Source organism: Sabethes cyaneus, chromosome 2 (assembly GCF_943734655.1).
Source record: "Sabethes cyaneus chromosome 2, idSabCyanKW18_F2, whole genome shotgun sequence".
NCBI lineage: Eukaryota > Metazoa > Arthropoda > Insecta > Diptera > Culicidae > Sabethes > Sabethes cyaneus.
The window spans coordinates 200,280,669-200,306,179 of NC_071354.1; the positions used below are offsets into that span (position 1 = coordinate 200,280,669).

Below are 25,511 nucleotides of genomic sequence, written 5' to 3' on the forward strand. Positions count from 1 at the left end.
ATCTAAAACACGGGCATTTAAGCAGGAAATTGATATCGTTGAAATAGATAAGGAAGACCATAGGTCCGAGAGGGCTGCCCTGTGGCCCTTCCACAGCAAACAGTGAAAGATCTCGAGCTAAAACCATCGATGTTGACTTCCGGCGGGCGATATCGGACAAATATGAATTAAAGCATCGTAGCAAACGGGCTCCGATTCCAAGCTTTTCCAATTTACCGATTGTTTGATTTGATGGTTCAATTTATCGAAAGCAGCGGATAGCGTCTGCAACTGGTCAACGAGGTCGGGATGTCGAGTAAAAATCATCATATTAAAATCGTTGCGGAATTTAATTTTTTTTCCAGTTTAATTTTTCAAACGTTCGAAACGTTGAAAAATTGCAATAAACATGTATTTTATTGGTACTTCTGCGAACTGGTACCGGATGAAATTTTAATCAGAGCATAGAAATAATAGGGTACTTTGAACCATTTTTTTGCTTATAAATCATTCGAATAAGGAAATACAATAAAGTGAACCATTTTCCAACTGGTTCGTTTTTGTGCGATTTTTCGAAATAACGGTCTTTACACGGATGTTATTTAAGCTATTTTTATGCGTTACCTACCGTAACCTTACAAAAACAAAACTGACCGACTGATAGTCTGTAAATTTCAGTTAATAGTGCTTAACTTATGGTAGGTACCGTCTAGTAAAAAAATAAAAAAAAACGGCATCGAACTATCGGACACATCTGATCACCGATAGCGAATTTCTCCGTCGTCCGTCATGCAATTGGATGCATCTAACTGAACTGCTGCAGCTACACTAGCAGACGAGGAGTGCATTTGTATGTCGGTGCTGCAGTCTCCTCCGGCCGGTCGTACTATCATGGTATGATTTTTGCACGGAAGAAAGCCCAGACACACAGGCCATTAGCTAGACCCGGCATACGGCTATTAAAAATCTCATAGAAAGGGCCACCGACGTGTCGGCTTGATGAGGCGAAGAATCGGGAGCGAAGCGGGTTGGCAATGTACGTGGGTTCCTACCGACTGCACTCTCTTCACGGCTATGACACCAACCTTTCCGACCAACCGACATCGTCGTCGTCGTCGTCGCCGCCGCTGTCGTTGAGCCGGGGGACACCGAGCCGGGTTAGTTTAATTTTTGCAATCGTGAATCGGCCGGCCTATCGCTTTATACGAGACACGACGTTCGAGCAAACTGAACTAATAACACAGACGGCGGGGAAGACGGGGCCGAGGAAGCAAACGAATGTGGAGTGACATTTGTGGAAAATAATGAAAATTTATTTATCTTTTTTCCCGTGGCCTCCTGCGCCCATTCCGTCGGTCGCGCGCATTAGCAGTCCGCTGCCCCGCCATCCACTCCGGCAGACTTGTACCCGGCTGCGGCGGCACTGGTGCTGCTGTCAAGTCCCCGGATCGTTTTCTCGAATCCGTGCCGGTTGCGGTCGGTTCCCAGAGGTAGGTAGGCTCGATGCTGAATGGCCGCGCAGCATATTATGTGGTCTTTCGCATTTTCACCCAGTATATGCTCTTCGGGTATGTGTTTTCGCACTGTTGCTATATTTTGTGCATGTGCGCGAGAATAGTTTCATACCTACGCTGCTATGCGAAAACCGGCGTTGCTGGCGATGGCGAGGAGAGATTTGTTTGAACAGCTGGCCTAGCCTGGCCTGGCCTGGCCTGCCCAAAGGCGAATAAACTCGGCCGTAGTGACCGGCTATTGAATTCGATGCTAGTTTAGAGACTCTGCTGGTGGGTTCGACAAACTTCTATTGCCCCGACTGATACCGGTTCGCGCGGCGAGCGGATTCATCGACCGGGACTTCAGTTCTTAGACTTCCCCGTAGTAATCGCTACAATAAATTTAATTTATTATCACATAATATCTCTTGAACGGGAATAAATGAACTGCCTAATGAGTGAAAATTAAATATAAGGCCTAAAGCACCTTTAGGAAGCATACTGTGAAGTTTTCACTGTAAGCACATCCTGGAACTTGAGCATAAATTTAAATAGACCATCATCAGAAATTGAATTGAAACTTCTTAGGCGAACGAGTTTTAAATCAAATAAAATTTTCTAATGCCACTTTTCGTTTCTTCTCCTTTCAGGTACCCACATCGATCCATCATCATAAAATAGAGCTTGCTTTTTGAACATGAAATAAGGTAACTAACTTTCCCGGCATTCGTCCCGTGGGCATGATCTTTACGCGTTGTCCCCCCCGGGTTTCTAACCGCAATCTGAACGTTCGTTCAACGTGAGTTCATTTGAATCATTTCGTATGTGCGTTCGTCCGACTGCTGCCAAGGGCGTCCCGGGCTGGGCTGGACCTGCGGTAATACAATTTGTGACATATAGAGTAAGCCTTCAACCGCCGCGTGTGCATAGTTGTCAGCCCGGCTGGCTGACAGTATACGATGCTACTCAACGGTTCAAGATTTGTGGGATGTTGTTGACTGGTTTATGGCGCGATTTTTCTTTACCTGCCTCCCGTCCTTTCTCCGATGGAAGGCGCGCGGGCGCGATTGTGGCTGGCTTTCTCCGCGGCAAACCATCGCTGGTCGTCGTCGTCGCCGTCGCCGTAGATTTTTCCTCGTTTATATTGTTTCTTTTCTTTTTGCAAAAGAAGTAAAAGCAAAATATTCCGCATAGCGGCTTGCTGCCTTTCTCCCTTTTATTTCGGTGGGCGGTTGGAAGCTTTCGACTGTAGGAGAGCGCGTTCATCAGAGATGTGCATAAAAAGGCTCGATTGCGCCGAGTGCCAACAACGAGTGAAATTGAAGAAACCCGTCTGGGTACTTAAAGTTTTTTTTTCGGTTAACTACACTACACAAATGCTGTCACAATGCAATGTGACTTAGTTCACATTTCAAAGCAGCATTTCCGCACATCTCTGGTCGCGCTTCGGTTCCTGCTGGCGGCTGGGTCACGCTGGTTGACTCGGAAAACAAAAGCGTTTCTTTAACTGTAGCTTTTCGTAGCCTGTGCACGTATACATGCGCTGCTAAACGACAGATATTGATGCTAAATTAACTTTGCAAACAATAGAGCAGCTGGCTGGCTGGCGGGGCTTAAATAATGCATGCTGTTTTCAAAAAGGCCGCGCGCTTTTTTTTTCGCCGTTGAAAGTGATGATTAGAGGGCGCCTCGTCGTTGTCGCCTCACTCTCGGAGTGGGTGGGTGCAATGCATTCAGTCTGCTCGGGCTGTCAGTTGCAAACTGCACACTCGTTGCGTTGCAACGCTGTGCACGGTGCTGCAGCCCGGCGGTAGGCCAATTCCGTTTGTCTGTGCCAGTCGTTTGCTATTATGTGTTTGCAGTCGGGATTGTTGTAGGCGCTGTGCTGTCATTTGCTGCCAACTGGAAAACTAGGTTGCAGTACAGAGTACAGAAAACGCCAAGACCGATCGGGTCTTGGGTATGCGAATGTAGGTTGAATGATTCAGATATTGTACTACTGCTGAAAGTCGAAAAGCTCACAGTTCACAGAGATCACTATCAATTCGCCATAGGAAAAGTTTGTATTAAAACAAGGTAGGAGACTCGCAGCTTGATCGCATGGTTCTTAGAGGATCATGAATTTTGTTCGATTTCATTGTAGTGTGAGTTTTGAGTTACTAATCATATGCCACCAACACGACAAATGCCAAATGCCGATAAAAATTTCCGTAATTTGTAATGACAATTGGAGGGCCGGCTGCTGATGTTCGATAGTACTGCGGCTGGTACGTTCAAAGTAGAAATGCGTTTGCTTCTCTCTAGTATCCATGTATTGAGATCAGTATATAATAGACAGAAGACTTACTTTTAGGACAAACCCTGTAGTCCTACGTTGCTGTACCAAGCAGCTGACTGATTTTTCTATACGCCTCAAGTTAAGTCAGTTGTCAGCAAATCCATATATCACGGAACGATCGCACTCGTTGTTGTGCAACTCCGAGGCTGCTAATTTCGAAGCACCGAGGAAACCAATAAACAATAACAAAAGCGCGAACTACCATTTATTGGCATTTCTGGCATTTTTTCTGCACGTTGCTGTTCATTAGCTTTTTGACTGCATAGTTATTGTAAATTGGCATCCCATATTCTATTCAGTAATCACCAACAAATGAGCATTGTTAGCACAATAAGAGGTTTAGCTGTACAGTTGCCGTATATTTCGCCAAAGTAGATTTTAAGTAGCATTTAAGATGACTAAAATGCTTATTGACCTACATTTGCGTTGTTAATTCTTATTGGTTACCTGAGCATACAGCATATAGGGTGAAGGAAGTTATATTGCGCAAACAACTTTCTTCCGGATATCACATACACAGTATCATACTGCAATTGCCGGCATGGTTTATAAACAATAATGTAATGTTCATTCGAATCCGACCATCAATTTTTAAACTCAAATGAAAAGCTTTGTGCTTAAACGCCTTTACGTCAAGTCTAAAGACCCTTCTTTACCAACAGACTTCACAGCGGAATTTACGCGGTTTTTTACGCGAATTTCGGAATATACGCAGTTCTTTTTTACGCAATTTTCGGAATTTACGCGGTTTATCACGCAAATTTCGGAATTTATGCGGTTTTTTACGCGAATTTCGGAATTTAAGCGGTTTTTTATACGATTTTCGGAATTTACGCGGTTTTTTTCCGCGATTTTCGGAATTTACGCGGGTTTTACGCGATTTTCGGAATTTACGCGGTTTTTTACGCGAATTTCGGAATTTACGCGGTTTTTTTTACGCGAATTTCGGAATTTACGCGGTTTTTTACGCGAATTTCGGAATTTACGCGGTTTTTTACGCGATTTTGGGAATTTACGTGGTTTTTTACGCGGTTTTGATTTAAGCGGGACGTATCCTTCGCTTAAAAAGCGACTTGAGTGAATTTTGAATTCAGTTCTACTCAGTATTTTGTCTAAAAATCTCAAGAGTGGGTTTGCGTTGTTCCTACACTATCAAAATTATCAACTATTATTCATGTTTATCATAAAATCATGAGTTTTCGTGTCCTTTAGAACACATAATGTTAGAAGTGGTAGACGGCGTACTATTTTATATCGTTCCAAAAACGAATACTTTTGCTAGAGTCAAAATCGAAGAATACCAAATGCAAAATCTCACTCCCGCTCTAGCTTTTTCTTCGTTTAATTTTCTTCACGCCTTTTCAACCTCCAATAAAATTTTTCAACAATAAAACTGCAGAGCCTGACTACTTAATTATTGTCACTAATACAGTTGGATTTCGAATTTGGCAACAAATGCTCGTCGCCTATGTTGCCAAAATCGAAACCGTGCCAAAATCGATACCCTTTTTTAATATTAAAAAATTGAATGTAAGTGTGTTAGAAATTGACTAAATATTATTAATCAACGATTGCAACCTTCTTATGTTTACAAAATCCGTCAAGACCTATCCGTGAGGTGCAAGTAAGTTTTTGGCGACCTGCGGTAAGACGTAGTCCTACGGCAATAAAAATATTATTGTTCGAAACCGCAAACTTTTTTTCATGAACACACTTAGGGCAATATTTTTTCGTCATTTAAAGTATGTTTGCGGAAACTGACTGATATTTAAGCATATTTTTGGAAGTAAGATATTTTGTGTTGCCAAAAACGGATACTTTTGTTGTCAAAATCGAACCATGCCAAATTCGCAATCCCACTGTATTTTGTTTTCAAAATTTGAACAGAATAACGTTCCATTACATAAATGAGCACTGCCAAAAAATGATGGTTACTTCACACTTATACGCCTTACTGGAAGCCCCTTGCGCACACGTGATTTATTGTTGCAGAGTTTTTCAAACAGGGAGCAAACAAACCATTAGCACAACCACAAATTAGCTATCTTTATCAGCTATCTATTTCGCTGCTATAAGCTTTCGTATGCTTATAAAGAGCGCTTAAGTGAAACATCAGGCATCAGGCTACTTAAAATTACATTAAAATATAAAAATATAGCAATACATAGGATATATATATGCAGCTCTAGTAGACAAAGATTACATACAAAATAGTCAACAGAGAGTGCTTGCGTTTAATCATCGAGTGATACGCACTCTGTTTAATATAGACTCAGGCGCTGGAATTTTAACAAGGATACTGACATGTATCACGAATTTTTAACGCCAATTTTGGACTCCTTCGTTTTTAGGTCCACAGCATATTCTGCCCTGGATGACAGAGTGTTCATGAGGGGCTCGCACCAGCTCCACAAAAACAGTCCAATTGTGCTGAGTCGTATGATCTTGGAGACTAATTCACAGGTCTGTTACGTGAAATTTTTCGTTCCTTGATCGTTACTTGTAATAATTTAAACCAAATTGCGGCACGCACCCGTCGTGGCATGTTGCAGTCTTGTTAAAATTACAGCTGTTCTAGATTAAGAGCATTCAGTTCTGATACAAAAACATCGTTGATTATGGCCCTGTAACGGTCGCCATTAGCTGTTACGTTTTAGCTGGTATCATTGGGTCTTCCCCTGTACTAGTATACGGCATTTACTAGTCTTGAAAACGTTTTCATTAACAGATCTTAAAATTTAACGCTCATTGCTAGTATCCTGCTGAAGTTGGATGTCTTTCTGGCACCTTTGGCGGAGGTTCCATTACTATTAAACCGCTATAATGAGATAACTGAACTGTTCGATTTATTGCCAGTTATACACAGAGCCGTAGCGTGACATTGTGGCGCCCTTGGCGGAAGCCAAATTTGGCGCCCTTGGCGAAAGCCCAATTTGGCGCCCCCCATTTCTTAACAAAAATTTCTGACTTGTATGCAGGTGTTGCCACAGGACCGTCGAGCAACCGTAGCACAATGGGCACCCTATCGCCCGACAGTCGATCGTAGACCTGCCGATCTGGGCACACAGTTGAATGCGCTATAGTCAATCTGTCAGCAACGATCAATCGAAAGACACGTGTCGAAAGTGGTAGTGCGGAGCAAATTATTAAAACTATTGTCTCGTTAAATTTATATTAAAATATTACTTATTATCTAATGTATCCTACGACTACGATTAAAACTAAAGCTAAAACTTAAAGTAGTAAAGGTAAAACTATGGTACAAATAAAATAACTAAACTAATCTAATATTCACTAAACTAGGATAAAAATCTAACCTCAGTTGGGCAGTCAGAAGAAAGGCCAGTAAAATATAAAGAGCCACTGAATTGTAAGTTGTGGATATAAATGTGAAGATATTATAATTAATAAGTTACGAAATATTTGTAGATTGAAACACCTGTAAAATATAGTTTCGATAGCGGTAGCTACGCCTTTCATTTCGCTGCGCCAACATTTTTCAATAATTCATACCACATGGCAACATCCGATGGACGTCCGGAATCGGTGCCGGCAGACCATGAGGGTTGCGTCGCCTGTGACAATCCAGATGCTGACCACAACTACGTCCAATGTGATCTGTGTGACCGATGGTGGCACTTTGCATGTGCAGGTGTCACGGACTCCATCAACGATCGTGCGTGGATTTGCTCCCATTGTTCAACGTTGCCACCGGCGAAACCCAGTTCGCCTATTCCGTCATCGAATAATTCCACTGCTGGTGTGCAACGAAACCTCGCCCTGCTTAAGCAACGGCAGGAGCTTGAGCTGCAACGAATGGAGCACCAATTGAAGCAGAAATTTCTGGATGAGCAGTTAGAGGTTATAAACCAAGCTATGAAAACCTCGCAACAAGAAAGCCGTCACGATGAAGCTGCCCCGTCTACAGACAGAAACAACCGAAACAATGATGCGATGGACAAAGGAGACGTGTGTGATCAGCAGAAACCAGCTACTCCACTCACATCTGTAAACAAGCAAAGTGACAACGTAGTGAGTATGATCCGCGATTTGGAAAGCAACCTCGAACGCTTGCAGTTGCAGCCAGCACCGTCGTCCCAGGCGTTAGACGACCTCCGTCAGCAGCTTGAGCAGTGTAAAGTACACCTGGGTTTGCATCCTACCGAATTTCGCATTAGTCCTACGGTAGGTAGACCCGAAATTATATTTCCAAATCCCTCCGGTGAACCGCGTTCGAGTTACCAACAACAAAGAAGTCTAGGGGCTATTAAGAAAAACTATGTAACGGGGAATTCCCATGCGATGGGTGATGTAGGTAATAATTATACGTACGAAAGTGTTTTCCATAATAAACCGTGTGTTAATGCTCCTCATAAGTCCTCCACGATCCCTGCTACCACAATTTCCGCGTCTGTTAGAGAACAACAACGAGATGCATTCGGTTTTTGTGAATTTGAGCAAAATTTTCCCAGCGCGCGCCAGCAGCAGCGCGCTCCCGTTTTCAGTGATGATCAGCAGCGCGAGCATTTCGCGCGCTCAGCGAATGGAAATATACAATCCACCCCGTTAGCAGGAAGGATTAGTCAGCAGCAGCACGTGAATATTGGTCAGAACGGTCCGACCCCGCAACAGATAGCAGCGCGACAATCTTTAGCACGTGATCTTCCGCAATTCTCAGGCGACCCGGCGGAGTGGCCTATATTTATAGCCAACTATGAATACACGACAGCCGCGTGTGGGTACACGCTCGGAGAAAATATGTTGCGCTTGCAACGGTGCCTAAAGGGCCCCGCTTTGGAAACAGTCCGCAGCCGATTAGTGTTGCCAGGTACAGTTCCGCAGGTCATCGAAGCGCTTCGTAGGAGATACGGACGATCCGAACTGTTGATTAATGCCCTACTGGAGAAGGTACGAAGGATTCCGGCTCCCAAATCAGAAAAATTAGAAGGGCTTATCGATTATGGCATGGCAGTGCAAGCTCTTTGCGATCATATGGTAGCGGCAAACGAGCACGTTCATCTTACTAACCCCATGCTACTACAGGAGCTCGTGGGGAAGCTGCCACCAAATCAAAAGCTCTCGTGGGCTGCGTATAAGCGAAAGTGTGGCGATGAGGTGAACCTGAAAACGTTTAGCAGTTTCATGGAGGATATTGTTAGTGACGCATCCAGCGTAGTGTTACTCGAGCCAGAGTCTTACAGAGGTAAGGACAAATTAAGGTCTAGAGGGTATGTCAATTCCCATACGGAAACCAATCTCGAACAGTCGTTAGCAGTTGTTAGGCAAATTGACTGTAATCTTTGTGGCAAGGCAGGACACCGTTTACGTGATTGTTCTACTTTTAAGAATTTGAGTGTAGATGATCGTTGGCGAAAGGTGAGGGCTTTGTCGCTATGCCAGAATTGTCTTTTTAACCACGGTCGCCGAGCATGCCGAAGCAGAAATCGCTGTACTGTTGACAGTTGTCAATATCGTCATCACCCGTTGCTACATTCCACAAGACGGACTACGGCTGCCAACGTGCAGAGCTCACCAGCGGAGAGCCTTACCCACCAATCTCTTGGATCGAGTGTGTTATTCAGAGTAGTGCCAGTTACGCTTTACGGACGAACGGGTGAAGTGAACACATATGCCTTTTTAGATGAGGGCTCGTCGCTCACGCTGATGGATAGTGAAATAGCAGATCAGCTTAGAGTAAGCGGAACCGTTCAGCCACTGTGTCTTCGGTGGACGGGGAATACTTCAAGGGTCGAAGCAAATTCGAAGGTCGTTACTATTACAATTAAAGGAGCGGGATCGCAGAGGCGGTTCCAGATGCTGAACGTGCGTACGGTACCCAGCTTAAATCTTCCGAGTCAGACATTTCAAAGGGAAATCGCTGCCGAGCAATTTGGCCACCTCAAGCAGCTACCCTTACAAAGTTATAAGAATGCTGTTCCCAAGTTACTTATTGGGGTTGAACATTTACATTTGGCTGTTCCGCTGAAAGTCAGGGAAGGTAACGGAAAGGGACCGATTGCTGTTAAAACTAGGCTCGGTTGGTGCGTTTATGGGCGACAGCAACCGGGCGAGCGAAGTTTGTGTAATCTTCACGTCTGTGAATGCAATTATGATAGAGAGCTGCATGACGCTGTTAAGCGGTTCTATGACCTGGAAGAAACCGGAACGGGAAGCGCAGCACTGCTTACCAGGGATGAAAGGCGAGCATTAGACCTACTTGAGCAAACAACGGTACGCGTCGGGCAGAAATTCGAAACTGCATTATTGTGGAAAGATGATCATGTGGAACTACCAGACAGCTACCTCATGGCACTTCGCAGGTTAGAATGTTTAGAACGTAAGATGTCTCGGGATACAAAACTGAAGGAGAACGTTCACCGTCTAATGCAGGAATTTGTTGACAAGGGCTATATCCACAAGGCCAAGAAGGAAGAACTTGATGCCGCTGACCCTCGCAGAATATGGTATCTGCCTATTGGAGCTGTAACCAATCCAAAGAAACCGGAGAAAACACGAATTGTGTGGGATGCTGCGGCCAAAACGGATGGCGTGTCGTTAAATAGCATGCTGCTAAAAGGTCCAGACCAGTTGGTATCACTGTTGGGTGTGCTGTTCCGTTTCCGCCAGTTTAAGGTTGCGGTATCTTCTGACGTAAAGGAAATGTTCCTGCAGATATCAATGAGGGAGTGCGATAAGCATTCCCAGAGAATTCTTTGGAGAACTGATCCCCTCCAGAGCGCAGACATTTTTCTGGTAGATGTGGCGACGTTTGGGTCGACATGCTCACCCGCGTCGGCGCAATTCGTTAAAAATAAGAACGCACGAGAGCACGGTAAGGAATATCCTAGAGCGGCAGAGGGGATACTGCAAAGTACATATGTCGACGACTATTTGGATAGTTTCGGATCAGAGGAAGAAGCTAGTCGTGTCGCAGCAGAAGTGAGACTGATTTTTCGCAATGGCGGGTTCGTACTGAGAAATTGGATCTCGAATAATGACGGCGTATTGAAGCACCTTGGAGAAAAACAAGCTGCAACCAGTAAAAGTCTAATCACGACAAGCACGAACTGTGAGCGCGTGCTTGGAATGCTTTGGAACCCGCTAACAGATGAACTCTCGTTCAGCACTCGTATGAGCGACGAAGTTCAAACACTTCTGGAGAATGACGACAAACCAACAAAAAGACAAGTGCTACGCTGCGTCATGACGCTCTTCGATCCCCTAGGATTATTAGCAACCTTTCTGATCCACGGAAAGATCCTCGTTCAGGACTTGTGGCGTGCAGGCACTGGATGGGACGAGGAAGTGGCCGAAAACCAATACAGAGACTGGTGTAGGTGGATTAAGATGATTGCATTTATCGCAAGAATTCGTATCCCTCGCTGTTATTTCCCCGAAGCATCGGCGAAGACGTATGAACAAGCCGAACTCCATGTTTTCGTTGACGCCAGTCTCCTAGCATACGCTTGCGCTCTGTACCTTCGAACCACTTGCTCTGACGGCACGTTTCAATGTTCTTTAATCGCCGCAAAGGCAAAGGTAGCCCCGCTGAAGCCCATAACGATACCGAAGCTTGAACTGCAAGGTTGTATATTGGGCGCTAGAATGGCGAAATTTGTGCAGGCCAACCACACCATTTCTATAAGTAGAAGAATCCTGTGGACAGACAGCTCAGTCGCACTCTCGTGGATTCGCGCGGATCCTAGAAACTATCGGCCATTCGTGGCAAATCGGGTCGGCGAAATCCTCGAAACAACAACAGTGGATGAATGGAGATGGGTCCCCACCGAATCCAACCCGGCAGACGAAGCAACCAAATGGGGAAGTGGGCCATACTTCGGCAATAGTATGTGGTACAACGGACCAGAGTTTTTGCGCCAACCGGAAACAACTTGGCCGAATTTTATGGATACGACTGTGAGCACAACAGAAGAGATTCGAGCGTCAATTCTATTCCATGTCACATGGGAACCATTAGTCACTTACGACCGGTTTTCGAAATGGGAAAGATTACAGCGAAGTATGTCTTACGTGTTACGATTTCTGCACAACGCAAGAAGTAAGGGAAACAGGCGCGGAGGTCAGCTATCGCAATTCGAATTGGAGGCTGCCGAAATCGAAATATGGAAGCAGATTCAAATAGAAGTCTATCCAGATGAAGTGACGACACTGCAAAAGAACCTGGAGTTACCAGAAGAAAAGCGAAAGCCAATCGACAGATGCAGTTCCTTGTATCAGCTTGTACCGACGCTGGATGAACGAGGATTGATGCGACAATGTAGTCGTATTGCATCTGCGAAGCATATCCAACATACCGTACGTTATCCAATAATCCTTCCGCGGAAACACCGCTGTACAATGCTCCTTGTAGCGAAATACCATCGTGTTTACCGCCATGCGAACGCAGAGACGGTTGTGAACGAGATCCGTCAACTCTTTGTCATTCCGAAGCTTCGGACGCTAGTGAGAGAAGTTGGAAGAAATTGCGAATGGTGCAAAATTCGCCGAGCGCAGCCTGTAGTGCCGCCAATGGCGCCGTTACCGCACTCACGTCTAGCCGTTTATGATCGCCCGTTCAGCTACGTAGGCCTCGACTATTTCGGTCCACTGACGATTAAGCAAGGTCGTGCAAGCGTCAAAAGGTGGGTTGCACTGTTCACCTGTTTGACAGTACGTGCAGTACACCTCGAAATTGTACACAATCTTACAAGTTTCTCGTGTGTCTCAAGTATACGTCGTTTCGTCAACCGCCGCGGTTCGCCTGTGGAGATCTTCAGCGACAACGCAACGAACTTCCACGGAGCTGAACGAATGCTTCGTGAACAAATCAACCAACAATGTGCTGTTACGTTTACCAGTTCGAATACGAAATGGACCTTTATTCCGCCTGCTGCTCCGCATATGGGGGGCGCCTGGGAGCGCCTAGTCCGCTCAGTGAAGACGGCGATATCGGAAGCGTACACTGAAGGAAAACTTACAGACGAAGATTTACATACATTGATCGTGGAGGCGGAGGGCATAGTTAACCGTAGACCTCTAACATACCTACCGCTCGATTCCGCGGAATCTGAAGCATTGACCCCAAACCATTTTATTATGGGCAGCTCAAGCGGTGCTAAGCAACCCCTGGCAAACATTAATCACCAAAACGGGACTTCTCGTGAATCGTGGGACCAAATCCGAAGGCACTTGGATCGGTTTTGGCAGCGCTGGCTCAAGGAGTATTTGCCGGTACTTAGAAAACAAACTAAGTGGTTCGATGAAGCTCGTCGTGTAGAAACCGGGGACATAGTGCTTATAACAGATGAAGGCAAAAGGAATACCTGGATCCGCGGGCGTGTCATCGAAACAATCAGTGCGGCGGATGGTCGCGTTCGTCAAGCTGTGATCAAAACGGAGGGAGGAGTTCTTAGGCGGCCAGTATCTAGGTTAGCAGTACTCGACGTAGGAGTTAATCGTGCGACCCCCGGAACCATGGGACCGCACCCGGGGGAGAATGTTGCCACAGGACCGTCGAGCAACCGTAGCACAATGGGCACCCTATCGCCCGACAGTCGATCGTAGACCTGCCGATCTGGGCACACAGTTGAATGCGCTATAGTCAATCTGTCAGCAACGATCAATCGAAAGACACGTGTCGAAAGTGGTAGTGCGGAGCAAATTATTAAAACTATTGTCTCGTTAAATTTATATTAAAATATTACTTATTATCTAATGTATCCTACGACTACGATTAAAACTAAAGCTAAAACTTAAAGTAGTAAAGGTAAAACTATGGTACAAATAAAATAACTAAACTAATCTAATATTCACTAAACTAGGATAAAAATCTAACCTCAGTTGGGCAGTCAGAAGAAAGGCCAGTAAAATATAAAGAGCCACTGAATTGTAAGTTGTGGATATAAATGTGAAGATATTATAATTAATAAGTTACGAAATATTTGTAGATTGAAACACCTGTAAAATATAGTTTCGATAGCGGTAGCTACGCCTTTCATTTCGCTGCGCCAACAGCAGGGATTTTTGGGGCCGAGGAAGGTTCTTTTGATGATTAGCGACCTCTCCCCCTCTAAGAGGGGGGCTCCCTTACAAATGAAACATAAATTTCTGCATAACTCGAGAACTAATCAAGCAAATGGAACCAAATTTGGCATGTGGGAGTTTTTAGAGGCAAGATTTTTTTCTGTGGTGAATTAGGACTCCTCCTTTTAGAGGGGCGTGGCGACTGGCGCATCCGCATAAAAACATCAATTTTTGACCAAGTAACGGGTGGCAACTAAAATTTTGGAATTTTTTCGAGGCCCTTATGTTCAACAACAAATGAGCTCAGAGAGAAATGCGAGTATGTATGTGTTAGCTCTCTCTCCTCTTTTTGTTAATATTTTTTGTTTTGTTTATACTTGCCTAGTTTTGCTAAAAATGGCTTCGAAACAAGAAGCATTTCGGGAGCGCGTTGTACACTTCCACGAACTGCAACAGAAATCTCAGCAAAAAGTTTACGGTACAACATTTAAAAAGCAAATATGTTGCGGCTTCGACTGTTAACCATATCCTAAGATGCCTAACAACTATTCGCAAGCAAGGTAGTGGAAGACCAGCCAAAATTATGGACGCAGAAGGACATCGTTCTCTTTCTCGTTTCTTCAACAACACGCCCTCTGGTTTGACTATCAATTAAGATGCGCCAGACCAATGGTTGAAGAAAATTTTGATGCCGTTTCTACAAAAACATCATGCAGATGGACAATACGTGTTTTGGCCGGATAGAGCATCATCGCATTACGCCAAAAAAACAATCGTTCCTGAATACCCATACGATCCCATTTGTACCCAAAAACCATGACCCGAAAAATCTGAACAGCCGATTACGGACCGTTTTCAAATGAACACTAATTTTTTTTCAATAATGGATAATGTATCCTTAATTTCGGTTAATCAGATCTTCTTTATGTATCTTTGTCTTTTTTTGACAGCTCGAGAAAAAAATTCCAAAATTTTAGTTGCCACCCGTTACTTCTTCACCGTTTAGCTGGTTGCTCCGACCTCCCGACCCAAGGCGCGGTACGATGAGATCACCCTGCTCTCAGGCTTCATATTCAGCTTCTGCTGCACGTTATGGTCGCGCAGTACTGTCGGGCATCCAGAACCAGGCTTGCATTCAATGCTTTCGGCTTTCTTGCGCCAGAAGATGTTGTAAATGGCAGATGCCCAAAACGGTACAACAGTCTATGTCAAACTGCTTCACTATGGGGTGGAGCTAGCAGTACGAACAAAGCATCAAGCGTAGTTGCTTGACTGTTTTCGCCATGGCTGTTGCATGCAAAGTTCACATTGAATCGTATGCATGTCAATTTTACATTGGAATTGTATCATGATTAGAGTATGTCAAAACAAAGTGAACAATAAATTGTTTTGCAGTCGTCTTCTTCAGCAGCATAGAGCCGGGGTGGCTCGTGCTGTTTCAAGCACTCGTCTCCATTCAACTCGGTCTCGGGCCACTTGTCGCCAATTTCCTAGTCGTCTCAGAAGTCGCAAATCGCTTTCGACCTGGTCGAGCCATCGTGCACGTTGGGCCCCCCTGTTCCTGGTGCCGGTGGGGTTGTTGAAGAGGACTATTTTCGTCGCACTGTCGTCCGGCATCCTTACGACGTGTCCGGCCCACCGTAGCCTGCTAACTTTCGCTAGATGTACGAAGCAGTGCCTGTAGCTCGTGATTCATTCGCCTCCGCCACTCTCCGCTTTCAGTTTGTACTCTGCCAAATAGCGTCCACAGCACTTTCCGCTCGAACACGGCAAGGGCGCGTTTGTCCTCCGTGAGCAGCGTCACGGCTTTAAGTTCATAAAGAACTACCAGTCTAATAAGGGTTTTGTACATTGTTAGCTTCGTGCGGCGGCGTACGCTTCCTGATCGTAGCGTTTTACGAAGGGCAAAGTAGTCCCGATTTCCCGCGTGGATGCGCCGCTGGATCTCCTTACGTTGTTGTCCGCGGTCACCAGCGATCCCAAATATACGAGCTCCTCTACCACTTCTAGTTCGTCGCCGTCAACGGCTACCGTCCGTGGGAGACGCGCGTTTGTTCCCTTTGAGCCTCTTCCTTTCATGTATTTGGTCTTCGTCGCATTTATTTTTAGCCTAATTCTCCGAGACTCCGCTTTCAGTCTGGCGTAGATTGCCTCCGCCGTCGCAAAGTTCCTGACTATGATATCGAAGTCATCTGCAAAGCCTAGAAGTTGGCTACCCTTGGTAAAAATCGTGCCTCTCGTTTCGATGCCCGCTCGTCGGATCACCCCTTTAAGAGCGATGTTGAACAGCATGCAGGATGAACCGTCACCTTGTCTCAACCCTCGCCGCGTCTCGAAGGGACTCGAGAGTGTCCCAGAGATGCGTACGAAACACATCACTCGATCCAATGTAGCTCTGATCAGACGCGTTCACTTTGTCCGGAAAACCGTCTTCGTGCATTATCTGCCGTAGCTTGTCTCGATCGACTGTATCGTATGCTGCTTAGAAATCAATAAAGATGTGATGCGTGGGCACGTTGTACTCCCGACATTTCTGCAAGCTTGCAAGATAGTAAAAATTTGGTCCGTAGTGGCGAGAGCCCCCATGAAACCCGCCTGATAATTCCCTACGAAACCCTGTGCTATCGGTGACAACCGGCGTAACAGGATCTGGGAGAGTACCTTGTAGGCGGTGTTTATCAGCGTATTTCCGCGATAGTTGCAGCAGTCTAGCCGATCACCCTTTTTTGGGTGTAAATTATAAAGCAGATTATATAGATGATTGCAATATTAGTTTATATCTTAATCATATATTCAGGAGTATTAAGTTGCGTGTTATAAAAACCGCTGTATACAATGCAAGTTAGAATTACAAATATGTAATTTTCAAAATTTTCGCACGTATATTGCCTCCACTTTGGTACTTATATGCTCTTATCTGGCATGAAATATAACTTTTTCGTTTAGATATGATGTCGTATTCTTCAGTTGCAATCGAGATATACAAATAAAATGGTTTACTTAGTTATTGCTAATGCTTTACTGAATACAGGCCATTTTTGGCGCCCCCGAGAGCTAGCACCACATGCTACGGCGCTACAGTTATACACAAATTATCGTCCTATGTTGATACAAAAAAGCACTTCTCAAGTGTCATTTTTCCGACTCTAAAAGATCCTGCAAAGTCTTTCAATATTAAGATGGATGGCGATGGTAGAACACATTAATTTTTGAATGATTATTAAAGTATGGAGATACGAAAAATATAAAAGTATTCAAACAGGAGCAAGCAAATCAGTCAAACGAGCAAAAGTACGCATCAAGCATATGTGTGTGTGTTTCCATTCGAATAACTTCCACTATCAGTCAAATTCCCTCGCAAATGTCTGTGTTATCAAATTAGCTCTTTTTTATTATGATTCCTAGCTGGAAACAAATAGTCAATTTGCATTTCATAATAATGCATCTTCCCGGGATGCGAGAATGCATGGAACAGCAATTTGGCAAATGGATTCAACTTTGGCTCAGTTCTAGTGGATAATTTCAAACCGTACGGAAAGTTGGTCTATATGTTATTATTATCGGATGAGATATTGTATCCAGGTTTTCGCTATGCGCTGTTATTTGGGGAGGGCATGACGACCTCATAAAAATCCGCGTAACTTTTCTCGCTGTGAATGTGAACCGTTGCGATGGTGTTGCACCGACAACGACGAGGTCACGTTTCATGGAAGGTTATCCTTTGTCGAAGAAAGGAGTGCGCGAGGTCATGTTCTGAAACCATCGGTGAAACATTGTTGTATGCGAATATCGCCGGCTACGGTACGGTACGGTACGGAACGAGCCATTACTCATTGGACTTCGTGTTCTACCTAAATATCATAAGCCAAACGAATCCAATTGCCGGTCGTGCAACTTGTGAATAGAAGAATCAACTACCCTGCTATTGGAGTGCTTTCCCGTGGATCATGATGGGGAACTGTCTCCGTGTTTGTCGTTTGGAGACATGTGACTATAGTCCCTCGTAGCGACGGGAAATCGGATTGCTGCTGCCACCCAGTTGTTCTGGCTGGTGGAGAAATTGCTTTGCAATGCAATTTTTTTCTATCGCCGTACGGTTTCTCACCGCTGGAGCGCGCGCAAATTTATTATAAACGCCCACACCTGGCACACCGTCGTTGTTCGGATCGGCACAGAATGTCGTTCACGGTGGGTTGAAGTGTTCCACTAAGCCTTTGAACATAGTAACTTACTTTGAAGTGATGATTTTTAACCAGTAGGTAGATTATTACATTCCACAGTGCTAATAGAAAAGCCCTATAAAAATCCACCCACCTACAATGTTGTCGGTTGGCGGCTGGTTGGTTGGTGGGTTGCGATACTAAACCCGGTTGCCAATCAATTAACGGCTCTGCCAATGGTTGCCCGCGGAAACAGACTACAGACTAGTCTTGGTGTGCAGTTGCGACTGCTGGTATCTGCATTGTGACTAATGCAATGATTTGTGCTAGTTGCTGGCGTCGCCATTATTTCTCTAGCGCATGCAATAAGCCGTGCGGTCTAAAGTTGGCTAAAGTTGGAAGATCTTTTACGAAATCAAACGATGGAAACCGAATAGGTGGTATGATCCACTTTTCAAACGTGTGCAATATTTTGGCACAAAAGATGTTATTTCTATGGTTTTGTTATCTTATAATTATCATAAGATAAGATTGCACGAATACTTTCTTTAGAATAATTTATTGCCCCATTATCACAATAAAAGCAGAAAACTCAATTCACCATTTGCGCTAAATGTTCACAAATATTTTCGACAATCTTGACCGCACTTCCAATCCCTCCACCAATCCAGACAGGAAGACTTCTTGCCAGAGCCCTGTAATTATTTAGAAAGCAGCAGGTGACCATTTCACCCATCCGGTGCATTTTTTTACGACCCAATCGTCATTAAAATCGTCTCCGCAGCGCGCGCCCGTCCGTTGCGTCGGCCTTGCTAAAAAAATGGGTGGCGATTCACCGTTTTTTTTTTTTTGGTTGCGTGTATGTAGGACATTTTAACAACTATCTCTTCCGTACCAGCGAGTGCACCACGAACCGGCTAACCGGCGGCGGCTAACCAACCGGTTGAAAGTGATACGGTCGTGAAGTTCTGCCTGCGTTTGCAGTTTTTTCTCTCTCTCTCTCAAACTGGAACTTTCTTGTCCCGAACGGGTTTTCCACTGCGCGACTGTGTTCGGGTCATCCCGCTTCCATCCGGTCCGTCGGGGTGATCTATAACATCGAGATTAATGTAGTTTTGCTTAACGCTTTGCAGAATTCGCCGCTTTTAGCAGCAGCTGGGCAGCTGCAATTTGCACTTGGCTTTCTTTTTTCTTTTTGGTTCGCATTTTTGCTTCATTAGCTACAATCGAAGCGCTGCTCTGGCACTTCTACGAAATGAGGTTTTGGTCGCGGCGCCCATTTCGCAAGCGTGTGGATGGAATTTGGTCGGGTTTCGGAAATAAGACGTCAAAAATTAGGTGACATTCATTGGTTCAGCGATTTTTTACGGGTGATTTCTTCATAAGAATTGCCTGTTGGTTAATTACATTAAAAAAATTTGTTCAAAACGTTTGGTTAAGAATTAATGTATTAGAAAATTAGTCTTGTGACTTTGTATATCAGTTTGCCCGAGTTATGACACTGGTATAACAAACCAGTCGTCGTAAGCTTGAATCTCGACTGGGAGAGGCTTTAAGAGTCAATAGAATCATAGCACTTGGTCCCGCGCTAGCCTGAGCTCCAACAGTTTTAGGGTTACACCGGGAAATCTGAGGCTTTGGTCTATCAAACTATATAGATTGTGGTGCTAGTATTATGATTAGTTGCCTTTCCGACAATCTGTAATTGGTACAATAAAACTGTAAAGTAGTGAACCAGTAACATGCAGTAAAACATAGAAATAGTATAAAAGACATATGGTAAAGTAGTAAAGCAGTATATTAATTCTTCTATTAATTCTATTAATTAATTCCCGCTATTCTGACACATGATTTTGGCCTATCAAGCGTTGCTCGTCTCAGCGTAACTGGTTTCGTCGGAAGAGCCATGTTCTAGCATTATCTGCCACAACTTATTTCGTTTGACTGAATCGTACACCGCTTTAAAGTCCACTAACAGATGATAAGTCTGCACGTTTTACTGCTGGAATTTTGCTAGTGACTGACGCAGGGCTGATTACTTTATCTTTAGTACTTACGGTGGGCTCATTGATGCCCATTGGACCCATTGGTACACCACGAGCGTTCTTTTTGCACCAATGGGTGTAAACCGGGAGTTCGCCGTAAATACCAAATATAGAGCAATAAGATCCTCGTAAATAGTTTTTAAAGTGTTTGACATCCCTGCCTTTGAAAATAATCTTGAAAATCGGGGAATATTGTTGGACACGAGTAAGGCCATTGCAAATTATTTTTAAAGTTTTTGTCATCCTCCCTTGAAAATTGGCTTAAAAAATCGAGAGTATGTTATTGACTAATGTTTAATGAAAGAGTCTAAAATTTCTTGAGCTCGATTAATTTTTGAGTTACGCAAAAATTTCTGTTTTATTTTTATGAGAGTCCTTATCCCCCTACCACAGGGGTGAGGGGTCTCAAACCATCATAACAAAAGTTCCTGCCTACAAAACCCCCCCACATGCCAAATTTGGTTCCATTTAATTGATTAGTTCTCGAGTTATGAGGAATTTTGTATTTCATTTGTACAGGAGCTTCCCCTCCTAAAGTAGAGGGGGGGGGGTCCTAATTCACCTTAAAAAAATCTTGCCTCCAAAAACCTTCACATGCCAAATTTGGTTCCATTTGCTTGATTAGCTCTCGAGCTATGAGGAAATTTGTATTTAATTTGTATGGAAGCCCCCCCTCTTAAAGGGGAGAGGGGTCATAATTCCCCTTCTAAAGAGAGGAGGGGTCTCAATTCACCATAGAAAAAATTCTTGTCTCCAAAAACACCCACATGTCAAATTTGGTTCCATTTGCTTGATTAGATCTCGAGTTATGCAGAAATTTGTGTTTTATTTGAATGGGAGCCCCCCTTCTTAATGGGGGAGGGGTCTCTAACCATCATAAGAACCTTCCCTGGCCCCAAAAACCCTTATATGCACATTTTCACTCCGATCGGTTCGGTAGTTTTCGATTCTATAAGGAACATTCGGACAGACAGACAGAAATTCATTTTTATAGGTATAGATAACCGGGTGGTCCGTCTACTTGAATTTTGCCGAATTTTCGGTCAGCCAATCTAGGATTAAGTTCTGTTACTAATTTCTCGTTTTAGTCCAATTTCTTGTCCGATTTCCAATTAAATTTCCAACTTCAAATAAAACAAAACAAAAGTTTCCTGTTTCTAGGTTCCTGTTTCATGTCCCGTTTTACGTCCTGTTTCATGTCCCATTTAAAGTTCTGTTTCAACTTTAGTTTTAAATCCACTTATAAAACTGTTTTACGTTTTATTTCAAGTCCGATTCCACGTTCGACTTCAAGTTCTACTTCCAATCTAATTTCAAGTAAAATTTGATGTTCAATTTTAAGTCCGATTTTGGCCCAGTTTCATGTCCTATTTCATGTCCCATTTGATTTCCCGAATAAAATCCTGTTTGAATTTTAATTTTTAATCCTGGTTTAAGTCCCATTGCAAATTGAAGTAAAGTTTCTTCTTAAATTTGAAGTTAAGCAAGTCTAAATAAGTCCTAATTCAGGTTTAATTTCATATCCAATTTGTCCCATTTGAAGATCAATTTCGACCGCCCAGTTTGCTTCGAGGTACGATTCTGATCTTACAAGCCAGTCGTCGCGTCGTATGTTCGATACTCGGCTTGGGCGGTGGTCTCTGATTCCGTAGGTTAATTGCGCATTGCGCTAGCCATGTCTTAAATACATTGATTATACCCATGGCTTTGCTTTTTTTTGAAGTCTTATTCCATATCCAATTTCAAATACAATTCCAAGTTTAATTTCAAGCTTAGTTTCAAGTAAAATTGTATGTTTAATTTGAAGTCCGATTTTATTTTCAAGTTTATGTCCCATTTAAAGTTCTGTTTGAGCTGTAATTTTTAATCCTGTTTTAAGTTCGTCCTATTTCAAGTTAAAGTTTCTAGTTCAATTTGCAGTGAAGCAAGTCTAAACAAGTTCCAATTCAGGTCCAGTTTCATATCCAATGTCAAAATCATATCCAATGTTAAAATTTCAAACCTTTTTTGAACGTTCTTTGGTTGCTATCGGCCACACTAAAGCCAACTGTAATGAATCGGAAGTAGTTATGCTGTCCAGATTCACAACAAACATGACAGGTGCGTTCTGATGACCATCTGGCGAAAAGTTTATTGAAAAGTGACCTGCAATGGTCCCTTGTAAACCCAGTTTCATGTACTATTCCATGTCCCATTATATGTCCCATTTCAAGTTGTATTGTAGCTTCAATTTGAGGTTCTATTTCATGTCCCTTTTCAAGTCATGATGGTTTCAAACTTATTCCAAGTTCAATTTAAAGTAAGTCAAGGTCAAATTAGTTCAAATCCATGTTCAGTTTCAAGACTAATTTAACTCGCATGTCAAATAAAATGCCAAGCTCAACTTTAAAACCAAATCCAAGTCTAATTTTAGGTCCAATTTCTCGTCCGATTTCAAATTTAATTTCAAGTAAAATTTTAAGACGTATTTCTCGTTCAATTTTATGTCCCATTTCATGACCCTTTCATATCCCATTTAAAGTTCGTTTTAAAATCCATTTTAAGTTTAAAAATTTAAAATACATTTCAAGTCCAATTTAAGTTTCGGTTTAAGTCAAATAGCAAGTCCAATTATTCGTTTGACTCCAAGACCAATTCAAAGTTTAATTTCAAGCTCAATTTCGTGTAAAATTTCATTGTTTAATTTTAAGTCGGATTTTTAGTCCAATTTAAAGTCCCATTTCATATCCCATTTTATGCCCCATTTAAAGTCCTGTTTGAACTTTAATTTTAAATCCTGTTTTAAGTCCTATTTCAAGTTGAAATTTCTGGTTCAATTTAAAGTAAAACGAGTCCAAAAAAGTCCTAATTCAAGTCCAATTTCATATTCAGTTTAAGTCCCATTTAAAGTCCAATTTCGACCACCCAGTTAGCTTCGAGGTACGAGGCTGCTCGAATAAGCCAGTCGCCGTATGTTCGAATCTTGACTTAGGCAGTGCTGCTAGAGTCCGTAGGATCGTTGCACTAGCCCCGTAATTGTCATGTACCTATTCTAATAACCGGCTGCGAAGTTTGTCGATAAAACAGAATCAAGTCTTAAAGTAGTTATACCCAAGGCTTTGCTTTTTTTCAAGTTTCAATTAAAATTTCGAATTTAATTTTAAGCCCGATTTTATGTTGAATTTATTTGCTATTTAAATTCCACTAAACCACGTACACGTAAAATTTTTACTCTCAACTCTAAACGCGAATGTAGGTGCTCCAGCTTCTTTTTATGCCTGGGCACACCAGTCGTATTTTGTATCATTAAAGTATATGGCAAAAAGTAGCAGTCTTAATATACTACCTTGTGGCACATTGGGATTATTTTGGTAAAAGACCCGTATTTCGTCGTTTTGCTTAAGTTACCTGTCAATTATAACCAACGATTTGAATCTAAAAGCAATTACGGTATGTATTTCATTCTCAACAGTATTTTTTTATTTCGTAACATATCTGGAACATTTCAAGTTTTCATTTTAAAATTCCTCGTCCAGCGGGTGTGTTGTAGTTTTTCTCGTTTGAATGCCTAGGTTTAAATGAAAACAACTCCAATCACACACATGTGGTTGAACGTCGATTCAATGAATGTTCAAATATTGATTTCAAATTTTAGTTTACTTCGAACGCGCACAAGTACCGCTATGTTTATTCGCTACCAACTTGGGAAACATCGATTGAATCGGTGGTTGTTCGGATAAACACCGATTATTTTGGGCTACATCGATTGAATTATAAATTCATACCCAAATTACTTCACTTCAGCGAGCAGCCAGCCACAAACCCCGCGGATGACGTCAGCGCTAACGTCAGGTGATTCACGGCTCGCGGCGACGGAAGCGTTGTTTTGAATCAGCTAACCGTCCGACAAGCCTTTTTTGCGACAATCGCCGACCTAGCGGAAAAGGGGTGCAGATAGCAACAGTTTCACAGACTCACGGAGCGTGCTTCTCCCGGTACTGCGCAGTTGGTTTTGGTACGAAATTTGCCTATTTTATTATTCCGGATTTTTCTGACGCGTTTAGTCCGCCGTCTACTAATGGACTGTCGATATTTTTCTGTGCGCGTACTGAATTACCGCACATTTAGAATTACTTATATTGCTTCGATTCTGCTGTGTATCCGTTATGCCACAGCAGAAGCGACGCTTAGTCCTTGGTATCTCGAACGAAACGCGACGAGGTCACATGCGAATTTGCCGGCTCCTGTGTCTCGTACAGTCTACTCTGCTGCAACCCAGTCAGCAGAGCACCTTCGCGTGCTGCCTGTCATCACGACTGCCATCGCCGCCGCGCCGGTTGCTGCTGACTTCTAGTGGAAGACGTTTTATTTTTAGCTTTTCCATATCCACGAACCGGCGGCGTGGCAAAGCAAGAAAAAAAAAACACAGGAACCGCACTTTGGTGTACGTGACAAAGCTGATATGCGCAGATATGCGAATTTCGCCTTGGAGCCTTTCGGACGGCTACTGATGTTGATGCCTATGGTGATTAGTAATAATATAATTCCAAGTCGCTGCCTGACGGCGAACAGAAACAAACATGTTATCACATGACAAAGCAAACAAACAAATGGGTCTACTGCAGGTGTGCGCACCCCACCTTCTAACGGCGGCCGACATTGGACATTGGCGGTTAGATGCTGAGTTAAGTCGTAACAGTAGCTTGCTGTTTTTTTGTACATTAGTAGCTGCTACTTACATTGAAATCTAGGTTATTGTACTAATCTATCGGTTCCACATCATGTCAACTTAAGAACACATCATCCAACAAGGTCGCCATGATGAGCGCCTTGAAACTAATCTATCAAACAGACGAATCAAAAATTGACGAACATAACCGAAAATAATCACTCCTAATCCAATCACCGCGCACACTTCGGTACAGATGCCGTTAAAGTGTGGCCATCATGCTTTGATCAGGTGTAGGTTGTGGAACCATTTGCTGGGAAGTTTCCCTTGGCCATAGCAGCAGGCAGCAGCAGCATTAAACTAGATTTGGCTGTGGGTCTTGATGGAATCAGAATTTAATTATCCTCCAGCGTCTACCGATTCTGAGACGACAGCATCATTCGGTCGTCGGTACGGCCCACGTGTCACGTGGACCTTGAATGACGGGGAAAAATGTCACCGAACCCAAACGAACCGCAACGGAGACCTTCCGAGGAATGTTTGCCGATTCGTTGGGGAAATCCACCGGCGGCCGACGATTGCTGATGGATGGGGTTTCTCGCTCTCAGGAGCTTACTTGGAAAATTGCTGTAAATTTTACGAGCTGGAATCAATTTGGAAGGGCTCTAGACTCGACTCGACTCCGCCGGAAATGATTGAGTGGTCTGAGTGAGGAAAAAATGATGATGTTTAGACTTTTTTCTGTAATATTATTGGTGGCATTTTTGGGGAGCCTCTCCAGGGAACGTTGATATGTATGTTGGAAAGCAATCTTGATATTCCATT

The 25,511-nt window shown here is 43.4% G+C and overlaps 2 protein-coding genes across 7 annotated transcripts in view; both read left to right on the forward strand.

Annotated features, from left to right (window-relative positions):
• The window catches only part of LOC128738382 (homeodomain-interacting protein kinase 2), a 199,017-nt gene that overhangs the window by 99,492 nt on the left and 74,014 nt on the right, over window positions 1–25,511 (forward strand). The window lies entirely within an intron of this gene.
• Window positions 7,327–13,374, forward strand: LOC128736541 (uncharacterized). Its single transcript, XM_053831025.1, has one exon. It carries the CDS (start codon window positions 7,327–7,329, stop codon window positions 13,372–13,374), a length of 6,048 nt encoding a protein of 2,015 aa, XP_053687000.1.